Below are 23,766 nucleotides of genomic sequence, written 5' to 3'. Positions count from 1 at the left end.
AACAATCACTGAAACAATAACTTTCCCAGTTCTATGAAGTGTCCTCAATTCACTGTAGATTTACCAGTGCCTGGGTCAGTTGGGAGAATCCAGGTGTAGTCACAGGGACGAGGAGATGGCACACAAACTAATTCTTGGCCATGATTTTAATCAAAGCCAATGTCATTCTCACACCAGCCTGTCCCGGGCCAGCCCTCAGGTGAGAGTCAAGATACACTACTTGTTAGGAGGTGAAGAGGACCAGGAAATGCCCTGTGACAGCCCCTCTGAGGGTTCCCTGGCTCTGATGGGGTCCATTTTGTATTTTGAGTGAATAACAGAAGCAGGAGCAAACTGAAAGGGTGGAGCTCAGCCTTCCTGGTCACCAGGGCCAGCGAGTCAGTGACTGGTCAAGTCCGTTTCCAAATCCTCCAGCTCAGCCCCACCCCAAACAACACTGAACTGTCACAGTGGCCATTCAAAGCTCTAAGCTGGATATGACGACACCCAGGGACATTGAGCCAGGCCAATGAGGAGGCAAGATCTTTCTGGAGTGACTGGGTTAAAGTAGGAAGAGAGGGCAGAAACCTTGGGTGTGGATTTCGTGTGGGAAAGGCGTCGAGTGTGCCCTAGGTTCTGGGGAGGACAGAGGTGCTGGCCTTGGTGTCCTGGCAGGATGGGCTCCAGTGAAGGCTCAGCTCAGAAGGGAGAAGCTAAAAACAGGTAAGACCCAAACCCAGCTGAGCACACGCCACGCGGCCAGCACGGAAGAGCAGATAATGGGAGCTGGCCAGAGTGGACGGGGAACTTGGAGATCCGTGGTCAGCCCAAATGTGAACGCCTGGAGGTTCCAACACCAGTGCCAGCTGTGAAAGAGGCAGGAAGCGTGTGCTGGGTCCCTCACCATCACGCAGGGCCGACACCCTTCCTTGCCCGGGCAGTCCTGGGCACTGCCATGCAGTCAGGCCACCTGAGAAGCACTGAACTGGCTTATCTGCCAAGGCATAAAACAGTCCACATGTACCTATTTTAGAACTAAACTACCATGAGAAAGAACTCCACGGTGCAGCCTGGTCTGCCCTCACCAAGGGAGAAGGATGTGTTAGAAAGTAGTAGCTCGAGGACTGCTGGAGTCTGTGTGGTTTAGCGTGCTTGGGCCAGGCTGGCACTGCAACTCAGTTTTTCTGTGGTCACTGGGCCATTTGCACCACAACGGCTCTCCAGGCCTTCTCCTTGTCAAACTCCTTCAGGGGGCTTCTGGCCATCTGTGACAAGGACAGGGAAAGTGTTATTTTGCCAGGGCCAGTGTGCGGCAGGAAGTCAGATGCGGCCAGCCCCAGGTGGCATTGGATTTTGCCTTAATTTTACAGGTTTTCTCTGCATGGGAAGAAAGGAGTGAGCAGCACCTGGACCTCTAGGAAGGAATCAAAGGCCTCCCCCCCTTCACCCTCCTAGAAATGCCGTGTCCCTCACATGGTCTCTGCCGATGGTCTGCACGTGTCTGTGCATGGCTCTCCACCTGGTCCCATGCTCTGGCTGTGGGGCAAAGGCTGCACCTGACAGCCAAGGAAGGGGATGCTTGAGGCAGAGGTGACCAACGCCTCCAGACACGAGGGAGGACAGCTGCCCGGGCCCTGGGGGCTTCGTGGTCACTGCACCTGAAGGGCAGTGGGCAGGTGTGCCCAGAAAACACAGCCAGGACGGTGGTCAACGGGGCAGAGACACTGAGCCCCCAGCCTTTCAGATGTGGGGGACAGGGCCCGGGGGAGAGTATTGTGCAGGTGGCTGTAAGCCCAGCAGAGGGGCTATGTGACCCCGCAGAGCCCACTGACCAGAGGTCATTGACAACCAAGCTCTAGAGAGCCCCACGTGCCAGGCCAGGGGGCACCCCCTTCCCTACAGAGCCAGCATCCCTGTTGGGGCCAAAGAAGGAAATTTCTCTGACCCATGGAGACGCTTGCAAAGTCCTCTTCTGTGTTTGTAAGAGCAAAACTGAAAGCACTGAGTTCATGATACTTTTCAGGGGTGTCTTTGTGTTTGCCTAGTTGTTCTTAAAAACGGTTTACATATTTTGCTTCTTTGGGATTTTTCTGGGGTGTTTTTAAAAACACAAAGTGGCACCACAGGTCTTGAAGGACATCAGCGAGGGATTCAGTCACTTGCATGGGCCCTTGGAGGCTCTCACCAGGACAGATGGTCACAGGTCACTCACCTCCCCCACAGGGTGCTCCTGCTGGCCAGTCTCAGTGTCCCAGGATGTGCCCTGCAGCCTGGCGCCAACCTTGAAGCTCACGCACTGGATGGCGGTGCCCGTGTTGAGGCTGGCCTGCAGCAGTAGCACCAGCAGCAGCAGCAGCAGGAGCACGTCGTAGGACTGCTGAGGGCGGGACAAGAGGTGAGCAGGGCCGCTGCCACCCGTCCCTCCCACCACAGAGACCCATGCAGACAGATGCCCTCATGGCCATGGCCCTCCCAAAGAGCAGATGAGCACTCGCTTTGAGCCCTAACAGTCTTGATGCATTCTGTCATTTCAATAACCTGAATGATAATCATTCTAGCTCAATGGGTGAGATCAGCTCTGCTGCCTGTGCTGCTGGCTGTGTTCAACAGATAGGCATAAAGTGACCCAACAGGCTGCCAGCCCTTGGATATTGCTGGCTGCTGGTGTTCAAGTCTTTCCACCCTGGCTGTACCCCAACAACCACAGGATCAATGAGGGAGCCAGACAACCACTGTGGCCCACACAGGGGGTGTAGTAGGAGGCAGAAGTGACGGCAGCCTTCCAACTACATGTTAGCAGGAAACACATTCCCAAGACTGGCAGAGTCGGCTCTGGAGGGCCCTGAGTGGAAGGAAAGGGAGGTGAGGGTCCCGGGGCTGAGACACGCCCCACCAACAGATCCACCCCAAGCATCAGCTGCTGGAGAGGATGGGCCAAGGGGTGCCAGGACCAGAGGGGGGAATAGGAGAGAGGCAGGAGAAGGCGCTTTGGCTCAGCAGGGAAGGGGAGGAAGGAAGCAGAGGGTGCAGAGCCCCAGGGTCAGAGGAAACAGAAGCTGCTCTTCAGTACAGCAAGAAGCCACAGCCCGCTATGACACTCACAAAGTACCCAAACCCTCCACACGCCATGTGGCTGTCCTTCCAGCTTTGGCCCAAGGAAATACAAAGCAACTAAATGTTAACACAAAAAAAGAACCCAGCATGCATCCGGTGTCACTACGAAAAAGAAGGAAGAAAAGAATGAAACACTCTTCTTAAGTCAAGGTGCAAAGTTGACCTGGTTGGAATTAAAAATAGCAACATTGTGCTTTCTAGAGCCAAGGCACGCTGATTCTAAAATTCCTGCAGAAAAACAAGCAAGCAAGGAAGCTGGGAGAGCCGAGAGGAAGCAGTTAGTAGTCAGGCATCCAGCCCTGTCAGATACCAAGCAGCGGCGAAGCCTCTGTCACTGCTGCAGGGTGGAGCCAGCAGGCGCGAAAGGAGCTCAGTGTGGGGGAGAGGCTTCGTCTCAAAGGACTGAGGAAAAGGGGAACTTTGTAATAAATGGTGTCTAAACAACTGAAGGGTCTTTGGAGAAAAGGTCACATGGGTCCACCTTTTGCCACACTCCACGACAACGCCAGCTGGAAACACACAGACCAGCCTTTCTAACTATGACTTAAAATCCAGAAGCAATTAAGGAAAATATCAATCAATTTAACTATATGAAAACAAAACAAAAAAACCTTTCATGTGACTAACATGACAAGCAGAACAAGAAACAGCTGCCAGGCTGAAGCCACTGTTGGCACCTTCCACTACAGGTGGAGGGCCGGCCTCCCTCACGTCAGCAGAGTCCTTGCAAGCCCAGGAGAAAATGGGCAAAGGACACGAGCAGAGTTTACCAGGAAAGAAATGCAGATGTCCTTAAGCATAGTGAGAGGTCCTCACCGCCACTCATGCTAAGAGAGGCCTCTCTCTCCTGTTTTGCAGAAACTCAGCATGACACCGTGGGTGGGCTGTGGAGACACACATGCTCTCCTGCCATTGGCAGCTGGGGAAATGGGACAGCCCCCGCCAGGGAAATTTGTTGAGGTTTAACAACATTATAAATGCATCTACCCTTTGACCTGGCAACCCCTCTCCTAGCTAATTATCGTAAAGCTACATTGCACAGAGTCCAGGCGTACATCAGGCGTCACTTATAGTAGCAGACATTGGGAAATAACCCAGCTCCCCTCATCAGGGACTGGCTGCACATACTGGCTGTGTATGTGCAGGAGTAATGAAAGACTACAGGAGGGCTCTGATCTCCCTGGGCACCGAGGAAACGCCAGGATAAATTACTAAGTTAAAAAAAGCAAAGTACAGAATAGTGACTGTCGAGTGCAACCTGTTTTGCGGGAAAGGAAGCAAAATAATAACAATATAGTTGCCTGTGGAGAAGCAGGGAGACCAAAGAAACTGTGTACATGTTTTTTATATTAAAGAAACAATAAAGAAGAAAAAGCACCAAACTCTAAAATTGAATACAGCCGAAACCATTACACTTAAGTGTGTATTAAATCAATAGCATAACCACACACAGAAAGGGGATTCTTTCTCATAGTGCGTGTACTGTCACTCCCTAGTGGGATGTGTGTTAAGGGCACAAAGGAAGCCTTAACTTCATTCAGTATCTGGTTGCCCATACTAGCCAGCAACCAAAAAAATAAATAAATAGAAAATAGATTCACTCAGTAGGTGGACAGCTGGTAGTAATATTGGTCTCTTGCAATTGTAAACAGTTTTATGTGTATTATAAGACAAAATAAAGTAGCAAGTATATTAAATGTTACATAAAAGATTTTTGCAGTAGGAAAAAGGAGATGTAAACATAAAATAGAAGTCAAGAAAAAAAAATCCTAGAATGTTACATTTGAATTGGAAATTCCAATATAAATTTATGGTCTTTAAAAATATGTATATGTCCCAGCTCTGTCACTGAAATGGCTTAGAAGCAATGACATGTGGAGGGCTGAGCACATGGGCCCAGGTTTGATTTCTAAGCTCTGTTCTCCCCAAAGGGACCCAGCACATCTGGGCTGTGACAGGAGGACACGGAGCTGGAGGATGCTCCCTCTGGCCATGTCTGGGTCAGCTCCAGCACCACAAGAGTGACGGCTGCAACACTGGGAATAACGAGAACCCATGTGTCCTCTACAGGACGAGCAGAGGAGGAGCAAGCAATGCAGGGCACCTTGCCTTCATGCCCCAATGTGAAAAATGATCCAGGCGGGGATCGGCCATCAACGCCAACCCAAGGGAAAGTCCTGGGGACAAAACATCTGTGCAGTTCCAGAGCCTGACCCACGGGCTGCCTATGCCCCATGAAGGGGCTCGTGCTCCCCAAGAGCGCTCAGTGGGAAACAGATGCACAGGTGGGACCAGCCCCCAGATGGCAGCCTGGACTCCATGGAGAACACAGTGACTTGGCAGTGATACAAGGTGTCCTGCTCTGGAAACGTCAGTCCACAAGGCATGTCCTTGAGATGAGTCATGAAAACTGAATGTGGACTGGAGATGAAACAATATGATGTAATAATTTTAACCATTTTAGGTGTGATAATGGGATTGTGGATGTGTAGGAGACTGTTCTCAAAAATGCACCTGCGAGCATCCACCGTCCACCCGTCAGTGTAAACACTCGTGTACATAAAGTGAACCACTGGAGACTCTCCTTGTCTACTGCACTATTCTTTCTCCTTTTCTGTGTGTCTGACATTTCTTGTAACAAACCTTTGGGGAAAATACCATTCATACTGGAAACAAAAAACTGCAAGGTACATGATAAATCCAGCTGTACGTGCCTGAGCCTTACGGAGAAAATCATGAAATGTTATTGGAAGGCTCTGGAGAAGTCCTATGTAGAGACATGTTCATACACGGAGAGGCTTAAAGCCACGACAGTTTCAACTCTCCTCACATTTATCTACAAACTTAGAGCAATTCCGATTGAAATCCCAACAGTGTGTCGCGTAAAGCGACACCTGACTGTAAACTGCACGCGGATGCTCAAGGGGCAGAGAAAATCCACGGCAGCTGTGAAGAGAACACCGTCCTCCTGGGATGCAGCAGTCACAGGGCTGAGGTAAGGGGAAGAATGACCCAAAGTTAGAAAAGCAGGAGCAGCCTGGGCAGAAACAGGGACAGAATGGCTAGACAGGGTCACTTCACTGTCCACATAGAAAAAGCAATTTAGATCCCACATCATGCTATGCATGAAACCACCCAGAACAGCCTGTGCAGAGCCAGCTCCGGCCCGGCGGTGCCCCTGTCCCAGGCCACTGCCCAGGACTCAGCGCATTCCCCGTGAGACTCTTCCTCAGATGTGTGCCAATGCACGGTGGCACTGTGTCTCTAGAGAGTTTTAAATAAAAGAATACATACTTTTATGGCTGGTGGGTAATCTTTAAAAATCTCCACGATTCTCATTACACTGAATGACAAATATCCAGAGGCCGTGAACAGCAGCGGGGACGTGAGGTTGCTTACAGCAATCAGCACCTCCACCTGGTTGAAGGCAAATGAGAGCTCGGTTGCTGCCCCCTTCCCTGAGGGCCTTGGCAGGGAAGGGGGCGTGGCCTATCCTTTACTCAGAGCATATAGCTGGGCTCAGCATGCAACTCTTGCTAAAATCTCTGCCCATCCATTCAAAGCACACTGAGCACGTTATGTGAGGGTTTTTCTAATTTTTGCACAATTCTCCAAAAAATATCACTTGTGTATTGATCACCTCTCCCACTCTTTAAAAATATGTCCTTTTAATGACCCCCAGATCTTCCCAAATCATGCAGTGATGCCTAGATCAAGTCTCAGAGCAGAGAACACACCATTTACAGGGCAGTTGTCGAGCGTGACACCCACTGGCAGAGCATTTGGGCTCAACACTCAGCAACAGTCACTGATTAACAATTGATCAGCCTTACAAGATGCAGAGAAATCTAAAGGACTGTCTCCTCCTCTCTCCTTTGCTTAATCCCAGGAGTTTCTTCTGACTCTCTTCTTGTTGTCACAGACAGGGCAGCTGATGGCCAGTGGAGCCTCAGCCTGGGCCCTCCGGGTGCTCGCCTGAACTGGCCTTTCCTCCCCAGCCCCTGCTGCCCAGGCCCAGCAGTTGCTGATGTGGCTGGAGCCTTGTCACCTGGCACTGTGGATGGGACAGGCCAGGCCCTGACATGGCCTGATGGGTCCCTGATACCCAGGGTACAGGCCTTCACCTACCAGACACTTGCTGGGACACTCTGCTGTCACATGACTGACAATGGCACTTGGAAAACACTAAGAGAAAAGAAAAAAAAGGGAGATTTCATCTTCAGTCCACGAAACCAAAATCAAAGCATGCACTTTCCCATTCTAATGTGACCTGTGCTTCTGTCCGGTGGAGGGGAAGCCAGGGCTGGGCAGACGGCCACGGGGCTGGTCCCTGAGGGGCGGGGCTGCTGGGGCCCCAAAGGGTGGGGGCTGGTGGTGGGGAAGGACAGGGCGGCTCATGGAGCCTCCTCTACCATGTCTAAAAATGTCTAAGCCTGCAGGAAAGCTGCAACAATGATGCAATGAGAATCCCAGTACCCTAGAATCTCTGATCACTGACACTTGGCAGCATCTGCGCCCTCTCAGATAGCCCTAAGCCTGAGCACCGAGTGTGCGTCTGCTGGACACCAGGGCTTTGCATCTGGTTGTGGGTCTCCATTCATGGAGGATGTCTTTAGCTTCTGTCACCCTTGTGTCTGGGCACTTCTGAGGAGTGTGGGCCCATCTGCTGCAGACTGGCCTTGTCTGAGCTGGGCAGGTGTGTCTTCATGATTAGACTCAGGGAAACCACCCAGGAGATCAGGCATCTCCCCAGGGCGTCACTGGGCCCCTCCCCCATTGTGCTTTGACCCAGGAAGGGCCCCAAGCTTCAGCCCAAGTGGGCCCCAGGGACAGGCTTCAACCTGGCCCCTGAGCCCTGGACCCCTGTCTGGTTTCTGTGGTCCGTGCCCTCGGCTTCTCCACTGTCCCCTGGCCAGGGCTCAGGTAGGTGGAGCTGGCTCACGACCTCCACAGAAAACCCACCCCAAATCTCCCCTCCTCATAGGGTCTCCCCACCCCTCCTCCAGCTGCTTCCACCCTGAAGGAGGGAGAGAGCAGTGGGTAGATTTAGGAAAGGCCAGGACAGCACCTGGTATGGCATGTGGAGGCTCGCTGGGAGGGACAGAGGGGTGTCCCATGAGAGAGGGCCCTGGAGGAGCATGGGTCTGTGGGGAGGGCCATGTTAACAGGGTTGACTGCAGGGAGAGGGATGGGGACAGGGACAACATCTTTCATTATGAAAACACCTTTTCAGTGGTATTTGGTCTCTGTTCTCATAAGCTCTGGGATGGGACCCCAGAGCTGCCTGTTTCAGAACACAGAGGTTAGGCATGTGCGGCATGGGTGTACACACACATGCAGCATGGGCGTGCACACACATGAGCCCTCTGTCTCTGCAGCAGCCCGGGCCCACCCCTTCCAGGTGTGGGGCTCCACTCTCTCTCTGCCCTGCCTGGGTCTCTCTCTCTCCCTGCTCCTGTCCCTGGGTGGTAAGTGGGTCTCAGGGGCTGATGGAGCTCACGCAGGAGTACCCTAAGGGCACCACTCTGAGCCCAGGACCCGTGGCAGGAGCTGAGCCACAGCTGCTGGTGCATAAAGTCCACCCTGGCCACACCAGTCCCTCAGCAGGCACGTGCCTTCTCACGGCTGGACGTGCGGTTAAAGAAGGCAAGCAGTCAAGCCGAAGGCCACGCCTTCTGGGCAGCTTCGGGAACAGTTTCCCCACCGCTGACTCAGAGGAGCCACAGCCAAAGCCAAGGATGCCCCCTGTGTCCTGTCACTTATACAAGATGACAGTGGCAAAATCCAAAAGTCCACAGAATTGACGAGCAGTTTGGGACAGACCAGTGGTTGAGCCATCCACGCCTTTAAGCAGGTCACCATGTGACATGTGCAGCATGACCATTGGTGTCCACGTCTGGAAGCACAAAGTGCAGGGGATGATGGTTTCAAGTGTAATGCACAATGTGGAAATGCGGGGTATGGAGGGGTTGATCTAGACCTGATGCTCTGAGAGATGTCAGGAGCCCAAACCCAGCCCAGGCCACACATCAGACCGGGAGCAGGCAGGCTGTATTTTAGTTCAGCAATTAAACAACGTTAAACTGTGTAAGTCAGAAGGGACACCTGCACTCCCATGCTCACTGCAGCTCTATTCACAATAGCCAGATATGGAGCCAACCTACAGTCCATCAATGGCAGAATAAATAAGGAAATGTGGCACAATGGACTGCTACCCAGCCATAAAAAAGAATGACAGACATCCTGCCATCTGCAGCAACATGGATGACATCACAGAAAATTATATAGGATAATACAAATAATTTTTTTCAAGAAAAATATAATGAAAACAATATAAAGTAATAGTAGCAGTTAATATAAAAAGTCAACACACTGACTCAGTTAATCCTCAATCCCCCAATTCTTCTGGTTTGGGGGGCCAGCCAGGACGCTCTCCTGGCGGGTTTCCTGTCTGAATGTCCAGAGCTGTGGCCAGAGACCTTGTGGCCTCGCCAGCCGTGGATGACTAGCCAGGATGTACTTACAGCCACTAAGATCCAAAAGAAGGTCACCGAGAGGTGCGGGCCTGAAACTGCGTCATCCACGTTCAGAGCAATGATGCCACCGAGGACGGCAGACACACCAGCAATCACCTCAATGACCTGGAAGGGGCAGGGGGACAGCGTCACCTCTCTGTGCCCACCCTGAGGAAGTGGAGATGGCCCCCAGGTTCCCCAGGATGCAGTGTGCAGGTGCAGACCCCCCGGGGTGGGTCGTTGGCTCACTGGGCCGCCTGCTTGTGGATTGGCCTGGATCCAGCCACACAATCAATCAAGGAGCCCACCTAGACAAGCGCCCCCTCTGGCCAGCAACAGCGACTTTTCACATCATGTGTCTTTCCTGAAGAAAAATGTCCTAAGTAGATACTCCCCCACTGCTCCTTTTCTCCAGAAACTAAGGTATTCATCTGGCGGTGCTGGGGGCTGAGAAAAGACCACCAGATGTCCCCGCCCCTGACCCCTCAAGACCCAGTGGGGAAAATAGGATAATTTAGTCAGGCTCCCTCGGCTCAGGTCTGGTTGGGGGTCGAGCTGCACATTACTTGTAAACAGGCTGTGTGTGGGTGGAGTTGGTGCACATGTGCACCCATGTATCTTTTTAGTTTGCTGCTATTGTGTGTTCTTCAGTTTGTGAAGCAGCCCTGGCCAGTAGAGTTCGTGTCTAAAGATAGAGCATGTTTACTCTGCTGGCAGCTGCTCAGTTTTTCTTTGGACTTTGCCAGTAGCAGTTGAGTTTCTGAGTTTCTCTTTGTACCACCTAAGCTCATAACGTTGTGTGTGCTGAATAAAGACTATTCCTTCTTCAACCAAGGCTCCAAGGACCATTTTGTCCGGTTACCTAGCTCATAGACCTGCGTGTGAAAGCTTTGTGAACGGGCTTGAGGGGTCTGTGAGCTCCAGACCCAGCCCTAGCTCTACAGACCTGCAGCCAGCACCTGCCACCAGACCCAGGAAAGACGGGGGAAGAAGTAAACCCACAGAAGCCATGTGAGGACCAGCAGGAGGCTCAGACACGGAGCCCAGCTCACGGACAGCCAGGCCTGCAGGAGCATCGCGGAGGGCCTGGGCACCCGGCAGCCAGGCTGCCCCGCTTTCAGAAGGCGCGAGGCCCACGATGGACAAACAGAACTGAATCCTTGCCTGGGGGACCTCGTGAGCATGGGACAGAGAGGTCACCTGCACAGGCAGCGGCTGGCCACGGCAGCAGCGGGATCAACCAACGCTCAGGGAAAGCTGTCACCCAGAAGTCTCTCCTGGGCAACATTATCACTTTCTAGCAAAAATTGTAAAAACCTATCAAAAACAGCCTCTCGGGCCGACCCCGTGGCACACTCGGGAGAGTGCGGTGCTGGGAGCGCAGCAGTGCTCCCGCCGCAGGTTCGGATCCTATATAAGGATGGCCAGTGCACTCACTGGCTGAGCGTGGTGTGGCCGGTCACAAAAAGACAAAAACAAAACAAAACAAACAAACAAAAAAAAACAGCCTCTCAAGAAACTCTAAAGAAAGTGCATTAAGTAGAAGAAAAACTGAACCAGAAGGGAGGACTGAAATGCAAGAGACATGGGAACAAACGCGTTGAGAAACATAAGTGTTGACTGAGTACAGCAAACAGGAGAGTGTCTGATTTAGGGTGTAAAAAAGGAAAATGTTACTAAATGTGGCAAACTAGACAACAAGTGCGGATGGAGAAGTGAGGATGGATGGAGGAGCCAGGCCGGCCGCTCAGAGGACAGACCCCTGTGATTTGTTTATTAAGGTGGCATGTTAAAATACTAAGGATGACCTCTAAATGAAGACAGAAATACAATTTCCAATCCATAACTATAGAGAAAAGGAAAGGGGGGCTCCAACCAACTCGAAAGAAGGCAGGAAGGAGGAGAAGAAAACATCAGGGAACAGAAAACAAAAAAGATGGTAAAAATATAAATAAGAATATCAGTAGTCACTCTCAACACAAATGGGCTAAATTCATAGATTAAATTAAAAAACCAAATACAGTTATGTGCAATTTATAAGAAACATGCCAAAAGTAAGAAGGAGAAAGATACATCAGGCAAAGATTAACAAAAGATCATTGATGACCTTAAATCAGTCCATATAGATTCTGTGGCAAAAATACGTTACTAAAGATAAAGAGGGTCACTACATTATGATGAGGGAAAAAAAAGAAATTCACCAAGGAGCAATTCTAAACTTGTATGTAACTAGAAACGTGGCACCAAAATCTGTGCTGGCAAGCTGCACAATTGCAGAGAGAAATGGGGGATGCCACACTCAGCTGGAGGTTTTTAACAAGTCTTTCACTAACCGAACATGCAGACTAAAAACAAAAAAAGTAGACAGGGCATAAAAGACTTAAAACACAATTAATAAGAGAGAGTGGCCATGTAATTTATCCTCAGACCAGGATGCTGAGAGGGAAGGTACTCCTCGGGACCACACTAGCAGCCAGCAATCACCTTTATCAGTATATCTGCCCCTAAAAATTAAAGAACACCAGCACCTTTTAAGAAAAAGTATTTTGTTACCAACAAGGCTACTAAACATACTGAAATATCTTTCACAGACAAGGTATATGCATAGCCCAGACAGCCGTATCTTAGTCATCTTGAAAAATAAACGTGATGATTTAATCCAGCCTCAACCTCCCCCAAATAAAATAAAGTAAGAAGAGAGAAAAGAGAAAGAAAAATTTTTCTTACTGAATAGGATTTTAGGACTCGAGCAGGAAATGTCACTTCATCCAAAATGTTGGTGCTGTCAGACATAGGACCCTACAAAGGAACAAAATGTTGTCAAGGAAGATTCGTAGATACCAGGACTTTCACTCTGCTGCTGGGTGCAGCTCTCACGGGATGGGTCAGGGTCGCCTGCCGGGGTTTGGAAATGGGACCATCTCAAAGTCACCGCCAACAGATCTGCAGCCTTGAAGCTCAAACAGACGTTTTCCTTCCATAGGAAAATGTGTTTAATTACCATGATGTCACTTTACAAGACATTTTTAGCAGCTTTGGTCTCTCCGTGTGACATTACTGGGGATGAGCACTTGATCGGAACTACACTCAAGGAGGAAACAGTGGGGCACCTTCCTCTTGTCTCCCCACCCCCGCCCCAGCCCTCCTCAGGAGAGCCCACCCAGACCCGCCGTCAGCGGGCACCCCCTGCCGGTCCCATCCTGCTCCATCAGAGGCTCAACCCACCTTCTTTTTCCTGCAGTATTCCTCGCTGGACCGGGCAGAGATGATCACTGTGGCTGCCATGAGAAGCTCCAGCAGGAGAAGCAGAATGAGATTGAAGTTTATCTGCCAAAGGAGACACACACTTTAAAGCGGCTGCATTTGGCGTTCTCTCCAGCTTCCCTTAGACACCTTCAGGACAGGCCTGCTCAAGGCTCTAGCCCACAGTCAGACACAGTTCCCACCAAAGGCCAGACATCAGGCGTTGAGGGCCACATGCTGTCTCTGTCTCACATGGGCCTCCGTGTGTTTTTTGTTTTTTTAAACCATTCTTAGCTCAAAGGCTATACAGAAACAGCCATGGACTGGATTTGGCTCCTGTGCTATAGTCTGCCAAATGCTGATCTAAACATTTATTGTTCACATGAAAACCTATACAAAAATGTTTATAGCAGCTCACTGCTTAAGTGCCAAAAACTGAAAACACAGGGGTTTGGGGGATGGTGGAGCTATCCCAATCCTGACTGTGCTGGCAGTTACAGGAATCTACGCATGTCGATATTCATAGACCTATACGATTAAAAATGTCAATACAACTGTGCAATAATTTAGAAATAAGTTTTAAAAAGAAAGAATATGGAACTATATTCAACTAACAATAGAACCTCAAAATATATAAAGTAATAACTAACAGAACCACAGGAAGAAGAAGATAAACCAAAAATTATAGGAGAAGAACTTAACACACTTTTCTCAGAAATGAAAAGACCAAAAAGACAAAAACATAAAGAGAAACCTAAAAAATCAGAAAAATGCTGTATTAACCACACCTTCTATTTTTTGTATTTCTGATGCTTTGGCATCTGGGGACTTGCTAACCCTGAGGAGACTGCCCCTTCCCATCCAGAGTCCACACCTCCCCACCATGGGCTCTCACACTCGGGCCACCATCCACCTGCCCTCCTCACCCCAGGGCCAACCCCAGGCCCCAGCACCCACCAGTGTTACTCAAACTGGCCGGTCCTATGCCTGCTGACCCTGCTTCACCTGTCTCTTCCCGCAGGAAGCACAGTAAAGGCTCTGCCCACATTCCCCCTCGCTCCCTCTGCCCGCGACTGGCCCTGGTGCTTCCCCACGTGGGCCTGTGTGGTGTGGGTGCCCTTGCTCGTGGGATCTGTGAGTAACAAACTGTCTTTTCAATGGCAGTTGTCTCTAGATGTTGGCCTCGTGATCCTGAATACTAATAAGACCTACATTTTAAAACAAATGCAGTTAATAATTTTGATCTACAGAAATTTACGTGCACAATAAAAAAGAGAACATTCATGCTTTTGTAGCACTTGTGGAACACCAACAGAAATGGCCATGTATGAGGGTACTTCATGGAAAGATTTGTATTATCTTTTAATTCCATTTTTCCATGAACTTTTAAAAGTACATTTGTATTGAGCCACAAAACAAGCCTTGGGAATCAATACACTATGGATTGTGTATTGTGATCATAATGTAATAATGTTAGAAATCAATAATAATTGGATGATTTTAAAAAATAATCTCCCATATTTGTTTTATCAAGGTTCTGGCAGAAAACAGATGGGATACTCAAGGAGTGAGTAGGGAAAGTTTAAAGAGAGGGTGAATCACAAAGCATGTGCTGCAGGGATGGGAAGAGCCTGAGAGCCCAGCACTGTGCAGCTGCGAGAGAGGGGCCTGCCTTCGAGGAGCCCATGGACTTGGTAGGGGACCAGCCACTGCCTGACCCATCCCAAAGGGGCAGAGCCGGGGAATATGTGCCCCAACCTCTCTCTAATGACCTATCTGTGTCCCCCTGAGCCAAGTCCCACAGAGACCAGAGAGCAAGGGCCCCCAGGGGTGGACGGTCAACACAGCCGCCTCCTGGCCCAGACGGGGAGGCAGTGGGTGGTAAGTGGAACTGGAGTGGCAGAAGGGGGAATTTTCAAACACTTAGAACTAAATGACAATGAAAACACCTGAAATCTGGGCCACAGAGCTAGAGCAGTAGCAGAGGGAGATGTTGTGGCATAATCCTGACAATGATGACAATTTGTCAGGCTAGGCTAAGGCCTGGAATCCTCACAGCACCAATTGTAGCACTCTTAATCCTCTTCGTGATGCCAATTGTAAAGGTACTTGACCATGACTATGCCAGTTGTCGGGCTCTTTTACCTGCTGGTAATCCTGCACCAACTGGGCCAATTGTTGAGCTAGGGCTGGGTCTGGAGCTCCCAGACCCCTCAAGCCCATTCACAAACTGGGTCACAAACCCTTCACACACCAGGCTGGGTCCCCAGGCCCCTCACATGCCACGTTGGGTCACCAGACCCCTTCACACAGGTCTATGAGCTAGGTAACCGGCCAAAAGGTCCTTGGAAGCTGTAGCTATGGAAAAGCATGGCTGCATTGAGGGTGGCCGCCCCAGGCAGTAAACGCCAGCCACGGTGGCAGCGCCGCGTGGGTGCACTTATTCCACCCACACACACACAATGTTTACTGAACCACCCCCAACTGGCCCTGAGGTGAGGGGAGCCTGATTAAATTATTCTATTTTCTCAACAGATGTGTAGCCAAATATAAGTATTAGGACATAAGGACTGAAGTCAGGGGCAATAAGCTTTCAACTCAAGAAGTGGTAAAATGAGCAAAAAGCAAATCCCAAGACAGAAGGAAGGAAATAACAGAAATGAATAAGCGGAAAACAGCAACAAAAAGTTAACAAGACCAAAGGCTGGTTCTCTGAAAGATGATAGGATAGATACAACAAAGACACAATTAAATTTTAGGATGAAAAAGAGATAGCTACAGATGGCATGAATTAAAAATTGTGACCAATAGGGCCGGCTCATGGCTCACTTGGGAAAGCGTGATGCTGATAACACCAAGTCAAGGGTTAAGATCCTCTTACCAGTCATCTTTATTAAAAAAAAAAAAAAAAACTGTGAGCAATATTATGAACTATATGCTAACATTTTTGAAACCCTGAAAGATATGAATACACTTTTCATAAAAATATGACAGCCAAAATTTGACATAAGAAGAAACAGTAAACATTAAAATAATAATAATGAAAGACAGCCCCTCACCAAACACAGTAGATGCAGATGATTTTACAGGTGAGTTCTACCAAGCTTTCCAGAAACAGCTAATTCTTATCAAGTTGTTTCTAAAAACGGAAAAGAAGTAAGAGTGTCCTAGTTCATTTAACAAGGCCAGTGTGATATTTATTCCAAAACCAGATGAAGGAATCAATGTCCATTTCACTCATGAACCTGATACACAAATCCTGCACTGACACCTGCCAGCCAGCCCGGCAGAATGTGGGGAAGATTGCCATGGGAGCAAGTAAGGCTTACCACCAGACAGGAGAGTTCAGCACCGGAAAAAGTCATCAGTCAGCTCACCACACGCTTAACTGATCGAGGAAGGGTCGTACTCACGTATGCAAAATAGCAACCATGAAAGTTCAACACATATTCACATTTTTAAAATTAAAAAACTCATAGTTAACCAGGACATGAAGAGAACATTCTTTAACTTGGCAAAAGTTACATATCGAAAAGTTAATAGAGAATCTTTGGATCCATTCCATTGAAAGTCAGGAATAAGATAGGGATGCCCATTAATACACACATGAGACACAGTTCTGGAGTCCTGGCCAGAGCCTTGAAGAAAAGAACAGAAAGAAGAGATGTAAGAGTTGAAAGGAGAATGCTGAAACTGTCATTATTGGCAGATGGCACAATCACCAACATAGAAAAACCCATACAATCCACAGAAAAACTGCAGGAGCTCAGCTAATCAACTTACAAAAATCCATTTTAAAAAATGTGTAAAATTTGAATGAAGTTTATACCCAAATAATACATTGTGCCAACATCAATTTCCTGTTTTAGGATTTTTAAAAGTTTTTTGGTGCTGGCTGGTATGGGGATCTGAAGCCTTGATCTTGGTGTTCTAACACTGCTCTCTGACCAACTGAGCACTGGCCAGCCCAAACTTCCAGTTTTTGATGAAGTGCTCTTATTATGTGAGATATTGCCATTGGGGGAAGCTGGATGAGAGACAGATAGGAACTCTCTGTACCATTTCTGTAAATTATTTTGAATCTTAAAATTTTCAAAATAAAAAGTTGAAAAAATATCAATAGCATCTCTGCACTACCAATTGCCAATCTGAGAATATATTTTTTTTAAAAAAGACACCATCTTATTAGCAAAGAAGTCTGTAAGTCATCTAGGGATTACTTAACCAAGAATACACAATCCTCAAAACATTAGAGCCCTAATAAAAAAACAGAGAAGGTGATCTGCATGCATGGAGAGACAGCCTGTGCTCCTGGATGGGAAGGCAACAGAATAAAGATGTCAATTCTCACATAACTATAGTATAAACTTAAAATAATGTAACCAAATCCCAGCTACATTTTTCGAGGGACTCACCAGACTTATTCTAAAATATATTTCCATCAAGGAAGGTCAACTTTGAGAAGGAGCAAAGGAGAACAGGCGTTTTCCAGTGAGATATCAAGACACACCGCAAAGCCCTCACAGCAGAAAGTGTGGTGTCTCCTGGGAGCGGACAAGCCCGTGACAGCCAACAGCACAGTCATTTCTATGCAGGAATTTAATGTACTGTCTAAGAGCAAGTCTTGTCATTCAAGGAGAGAAAGACGAACAGTTTTTGAATGAGCCAATGGTGTGGACAGGCAATCGGCAGGGAAGGAAGCCCAGGAGGAGGTGCCCAGAAAGAGTAAGACGAGAACATGGGAGTTTAAATGATAAGGAGCCACCTCTGCCGCCACTGACTGGCAACGGCGCAAAGTCGATGGCACCCAATATAGGAGAGCCTCAGCTGGGGCAAGGGTGTGGACCTGCCATGCTCTGTCAAGTGGAATACCAGGTGTGTGCCATGCCCTGCGGCCACTCTTGGCATAGGAGGCTCCAGAGATATCTGTGTCACCAGTGTTGGGAGCAGAGCAGCGACATGACAAATCCACACATCCACCGTAGACAACGGCCAGTGAGATGCAGGGGCCACCCTGGGGCAGAGCCTGGCGAGAAGCCATGGGCCACACAGACCTGCGGTGGGGAGGCAGGTAGAAACACACAAGCAGGTGAGCTCTTCAGCAAGGTGCCATTGGGGGTGGTGGGAACGCAGATGCAACAAGAGCACATGGGTCAGGAGGCCTCGGGTGGAGGCTCCAAGGACTAGTGATGGGCTGACCCACACCTGCGCAGACAGAGCCAGACCCTGGCACTCTTTCCCTTCAGGGCTTTCTGTTTCAGCACTCACCGTGTGTCCATAAACAGGACACTGTGTCTGAGCATGATGGTCAGGCGGCGGCTGTTCAGTAACTGTCAGAGCCCACTGGGGCAGGGACCACTCAAGGGTGGCTTGCCTGCAGGTTCCAGTGCAGCAGGTCTGGGCAAGGCTGAGAAGCTACGAGTATGAGTGTCAGGTGAGGCCAGTGCTGCTGGTGCATGGGCCACACGCCGAGCATAAGGCTGGGTGGGTGTGGTTTGATGCGTGTGTCACGATGTATTCATCCATTCTGTCTTTCATTGTGCATTTTTTGGGCAACTACCGTGTGCCAGCACTGTCTTGAGTGATGGACATTTGTTTTGGTATGAGATTTTTGCTATGTCAAGCATGCTGCTGTCACCTTCTTGTGCACACTTCCTAGCCTCAGGTGTGCGAGCATTTCCACAGGGTTTTCAGCATGGGTAGCACAGTGCTCACACATCTTCAGAACCTACCTGCAAATCCCAAATTGTTTTCTGAAGGGCCTGTGGTGGGCATCAGAGGCCATTTCTTCATCCTGGGAGAATTCGTCAGCCCCTCACCGTGTCTCCTGTGTCTGTGGAGCTCCTAGTTCTGCCTCAGCCATTTGGTCTGGACCTCCATGGAGGGTGGGAAGCAGGCATTTGTTGCGGTGACTCTGGCACTTGCTGTGTCCCTGGTCACAAGACCGCTGTCTACACATGTGGGGCTGCCCTAGGCTAGCCCAATCCAGGGATGTTTCCTCTGCCCATGCTGAGATCACCCTGCTTGTTAGGACAGCTTTCTAGTAATTCTTGGTTGTAGAGGGATGTACCCCTAGCCCACTCTTCGAGGGGGGCTCCCTTCCCTGGCTCCAGGCCCATACGCAAACCTGCAGGGATTCTGATGCAGATGGTCCAAGAGGAGCTCCCCTCTCTGTGACATCAGGTCTCGTACACAGTGCAGTCCTCTATTTACTTAGGATTTCATTAACAAAGTGTCAAAATTTTCTAACAAATAGTCTCCAAGATCTCTTGTTACATTTATTCCCAGGAACTTTATATGTTTAATTCTATGAAATGGTATCTTTATTCAGATTACATTTTCAAAATTTTTTTGCTGTTACAAAAATTAACGTTTTACATTGATTTTCACATCCTGCGATCTTGCTACATGCTCTTAATAATTCCAGTGTCAGGTAAGTAGAAAATCTCTGTTCTGCACATATTGGCAGTTCGGGTGTTCCTTTTGGACCTCATGTGTCCATTCATTTTTCTTGCCCTACAAAACTGACTAAGATGTCCTCGGGGCCACCTCATGCTTTTCCTGATCTTAAAGAAAGTCATTTGATGTTTCACACAAAGCAGGAGGCTTTTTAAATTTTTTATTCTTTTTTTATTTTTGCGGTGTATCTTCTATCAGGTCCTTGATTCCGCTGAAATTTTTCTCTTTGGGCATCATAATTTAAATGGCAGCATTTTTCCACTTTTCTTAGTGGTACTTAAAAGATAATGTGTCTCACAGTCAACAACATCACAGATTTGATGAAATATGGTATTATGTTAATGTTAACTTTAGGAAATGTTGCAAAAAGATATTTAAAATATTACTTATCTATAAATCCAAACACTGGAATCAATTAAAAGAGTTCAATAAAGAAAATTCTTTTCTTCAGAAGCATAACTAAAATTTTCTCAAACTCAAAAGCTATGATAACATTTACTGCATATTTCCAACTCAACACATATCCTTTACTGATACCCGCTCAGCATGCCCAGAGCCAGCAGCATCTGAGGTCAGCTGAAAGACCCAGTCCAGGTGAAAACAGGAAACCCACATCCCTTCCCAGTGACTCACGTTTATAGCTGACGGGTTCAGGACTAGTTTGCATCCAAACCAGATTAAACACGTGGTGGTGACAGCAAATGTAGACACAAACAGTATCTGAAAGTTGGGGATCTGAAAAACAAGGGAGACGTTTTCCTTCTTTGAATACAACAGACATAAAGAAACAAAACACCAAAAACACTCCAGGGCATTCACTAAAAGTCCTAAAGATTGTAATACCTAAGGAGTGGTGTGGCAGGGGCCCTGTGTGCTCAGGACTCCCCCATAGAGGCAGGCAGGGCGGGAAGCCCAACAGCCTGGAGAGGCAGCCTCTGCAAACCCTCTTAGTGCCCCACCCATCCATGTGCATGTATACGCGTGTGCACAAATGTACACATGTGCCCTTCAGCCCCACAGAGGGCCTGGGCCCACCTGCCTGCCTGACTGCCCCGCCATCTGGCTGCCTCCAAGTCTGCAGAGGCTGGATAGAAGGTGGGACTCACCATGTTGACGTTTCTCCGTGAAACTGCAAAGCTCACAATTGCCGAGGGGATGCACTGAAAAGAAACCAGAGCTCTGGTGAGCCACGGCTCACCTGAGCAGCATGCTGGCCAGAACTGCCACTTAAAACAAACTGCAGTAGTGTCTGAGCTTCCCAGTGAGCTGAGTCACATTGGCAAAGCAAGTACTGCCAGTCCACTCCATGCAGGGGGTTTGCTCACCATAAAAAGGTCCCCAGGTACTTCAAAATAATTTATTCAGAAAAAAGTTTAATTTTCCTAATGAGCTGATAAGGCAAACTCTTCTAGCTGGACAGACTTGGAAGTCCAGATTGTAACTTACTATTGCCCAAAACCAGGGATGGTCTTGGCTGAAGAATTACCCGAAAGGGAAAAAGTATGCGCGAGGGAAGAGGAAATGTTCCCTTTGTTTCCAGGAGCCCCAGAGCCCTTAGCCCACTCTGACCCCTCACTGTGACCCCCAGGCCAAGCGTCCAGGGCCAGGTTAGAAGATGAGAGAGGGGGCATTGGGTGGAGGAGGACCAGCCAGGCCTGGCGGGCCACACCAGTGCCACTCTTACAGGGACTGGGTCCCCAGATCCCAAGGTGGGGGCAATAGCTGGGGGCCAGCTGAGGGGCAGAGCCTGTGGACATGCTGCAGTGTTGGGTGGGGAGGCAGGAGAGGGCTACATATGGGCCCGAGTGAGGGTCTGGGAGGGGCCGGCTGTGCGGGCTCAGCTTGGGCCCTGGACCCAGCAAAGGCAGGGACAGAGGCGCGTGGGGCTGTGATGGGAGAGATCTGTGTTCCAGGTTAGATGTCACTGGGTCCTTGACAAGGACTTCTCCAACGGTGAGGCCAAAAGGCCAAAGAGAAGTTTCCAGAGGGAACAGCAGGGAGAGGCGGTCACTTTCCTTCAAGGAGTTTTGTTCTGGGGAGTGGACACAGGGGGACAACCCAAGGGGTGGGGGCAGGGGCAGGAGACCTGGGTGGGGGTTGGGAAGGGAGAGGAAGGGATATGAGGGGCCTTTCTTTCGCAGGAGCTGGCAGGTCATCAACTGAAGGGGGGCTTCCTGTGGGTAGGGGGACCATGGTGGTCTCTCTTCCCCTCCCTGACGACCAGTGGATCCCTCACCCCGCCCCTCCCCTGGCACTGTGTTTAAGATTCTGAGTGCTGGGAGGGGCGGGGCTGCAGCAGGTGTGGCTGCCTGTTAAGACATCAAAGTGTTATTTCCTGCACAGGCGTCTTTGGAGTAAGATTCAGACCTGCTTCACCAATAATTTTCAAAAATAATAGATCCTAAGGCCGGCCCGTGGCTACTCGGTAGAGTGCGGTGCTGATAACACCAAGGCCACGGGTTCAGATCCTATATAGGGATGGCCGGTTTGCTCACTGGCTGAGCGTGGTGCTGACAACACCAAGCCAAGGGTTGAGATTCCCTTACCGGTCATCTTTTATAAAAAAATAAAAATAAAAAAAAATAATAGATCCTATTTGAAACTGAAGTCATGGGAATGACTCTGAATGAGGAGCAAGTGGGACACCTGGGAGTCTCAGGGCAGGGAAACCTAGCCGCAAGACAGCAATCTCGGTACCAAGTAGCTTACAGAGCCTGCAGCACACCGCAGGTAGTCCATTTCAGAAGGGAACACATTCCCCAGGTAGAGCGAGAACCCCGAGGTCACCAGGAGGCAGCTCTGCAAAAGAGCAACACAAATTCAGTGAAAAGGTCTGTAGGTCAGAGGCTGGAGATGCGACAGCAGCCCTCTGACTACGGCAGAACTGCTTTCCCACCAACACCCATAGCGCCAGCTGTGCCGGTGCCCAGACCTGGCCTCACCTACACTCCTCCCCGCAGCACGGACATGGCCTGAAGTGGACCACCCTCCCCCAGTGTCACAGCATGGACCTCCACACTGTTATGTGGGGGAGGGGGAGGGGGCTCTGTCAAAATTTGAGGAAAGAGATGGCTCCTCTCCCCAGAAAAGGCTCTTGCTCAACATGTGCGATTGCAGGGGCTTCAGGATCCCCACCCCCAGGTCCAGGCATGAAGCCCTTCCAGCTCCCTCTGCAGACACTCATCCAAGCTGATGTCTGGGAAGTGACCACTCGAGTCAGGGGCTACGGGCCCAAGGGCTTCCGAGTGGTGCAGCCCCAGGAGGAGGCAGGGCCAGCCGGGCTTTACTCTGAGACGGGAAGTCACCACAGAGGGTGAGGCCATATGGGACAGTGTTAAAAGTCACTGGGACCCAGGGGAGGTGTGGTCTGGGGGCTGAGGAGACCACACAAGCCTAAGTGAGGAGGGGCATGGGGAGGAGTGGGTAAAGTGCCAGGGCCACAGGCTGTGAGGACGCTGTGGACAGGGTCCAGGGCACAGGGCCTGAGGTGGAGCAGGGTCTGGCCACTGCCACCCACACCCCAGAAGCAGAGGGAGGAAGAGCTCCCTCTCTGCCCATCTCAGGGGGTTCCTGTCCTGGTGTGGCAGGCTCACGGCCCTGGGGCAGGCAGGACCCTTGGGGGTACTGCAGGGGTGGCTGGCAGAGCCTGGGGCACGAGGAGGGGAGAGGTCCTTACCTGGATCACAGTTCTCAGCCCAGGGCCACAGCAACCCAGGTCCCACCCGCAGAGAGGCAGGTCCAGTGGCCTGTCTCTGGGCAACTGTGTATACTCAGGCAAAAATGGCTCCTTCAGTAATCTAAATGTCCACACATCTGTGCAGAAAATGTCCCAGGACCCAAGGAAAGTACCTCAAATGCTGGGTGGTGCTGCCGCCCCACCCTGGGCCTGCTCCCTCCTGTCCAGCCCCCTGTAGCCACTCCATGCCCTGGACTCCTGCCTCAGGACACATCCCTGCTGCTCACTCTGCCCTGAGAGCCTTCAAAGGTGACCCCTCAGGGGACTCCCAGACTGATGCATGACTCTTGGACTCAGTGTGGCCTTGTACCACCCATCTCCTGGTGGGACACAGCCACAGCCCAGAGGCGAGCTCAGGGCTAGCATGAGATGCTCACAAAGAGAGGAGAGTGATTCAGAGAACACAAGCAAAATAACCACGTCAGCATCCATGAGGCTCCAGCAGCAGGGGACCCTGCATGGGCTCTGGGGCGCTGTGGCCAGTCACTGCAGAGAGGAGGTGCTCATGGCCCTCCATGGTTGCGGTGCTGAGCTACTCACCCCCATCGACACAGAGAAGAGCCAGGTCTTGTAGCTGAAGCAGGGAGGCAGCCTTTTCGACAGCTGCAGGTCGTTCGGCTTTGCATCTGTGATGTGGCTCCCCAGGTCCTGGCGTCCCCGCTCCAGCGTGGGCATGCGGTCATAGCCCAGCTCCTCCCTAAACTGCTCCTCCCGGGTCAT

At 50.0% G+C, this 23,766-nt stretch overlaps 1 protein-coding gene across 5 annotated transcripts; it reads right to left on the bottom strand.

The window, feature by feature from the left end:
* Positions 1-1,169: 1,169 nt before the first annotated feature.
* On the bottom strand, positions 1,170-23,766 carry MLC1 (modulator of VRAC current 1). Of its 5 annotated transcripts, XM_063076090.1 has the most exons (11): positions 23,587-23,766; positions 22,020-22,109; positions 20,417-20,470; positions 19,944-20,045; positions 12,834-12,935; positions 12,336-12,407; positions 9,618-9,734; positions 7,222-7,278; positions 6,388-6,510; positions 2,192-2,356; positions 1,170-1,244 (listed from the first exon to the last, which is right to left on the bottom strand). In XM_063076090.1, exons 1-11 carry the CDS (start codon positions 23,764-23,766, stop codon positions 1,170-1,172), a joined length of 1,137 nt encoding a protein of 378 aa, XP_062932160.1. The 5 variants fall into 5 exon arrangements, with proteins under 5 accessions (XP_062932160.1, XP_062932161.1, XP_062932163.1 ...); XM_063076091.1 differs by lacking the exon at positions 7,222-7,278; XM_063076093.1 differs by lacking the exon at positions 19,944-20,045.

Source organism: Cynocephalus volans, chromosome 12 (assembly GCF_027409185.1).
Source record: "Cynocephalus volans isolate mCynVol1 chromosome 12, mCynVol1.pri, whole genome shotgun sequence".
Lineage (NCBI taxonomy): Eukaryota > Metazoa > Chordata > Mammalia > Dermoptera > Cynocephalidae > Cynocephalus > Cynocephalus volans.
The sequence above is the reverse complement of the archived record's forward strand: the minus strand, read 5'-3'. Positions and strand labels throughout refer to the sequence as shown.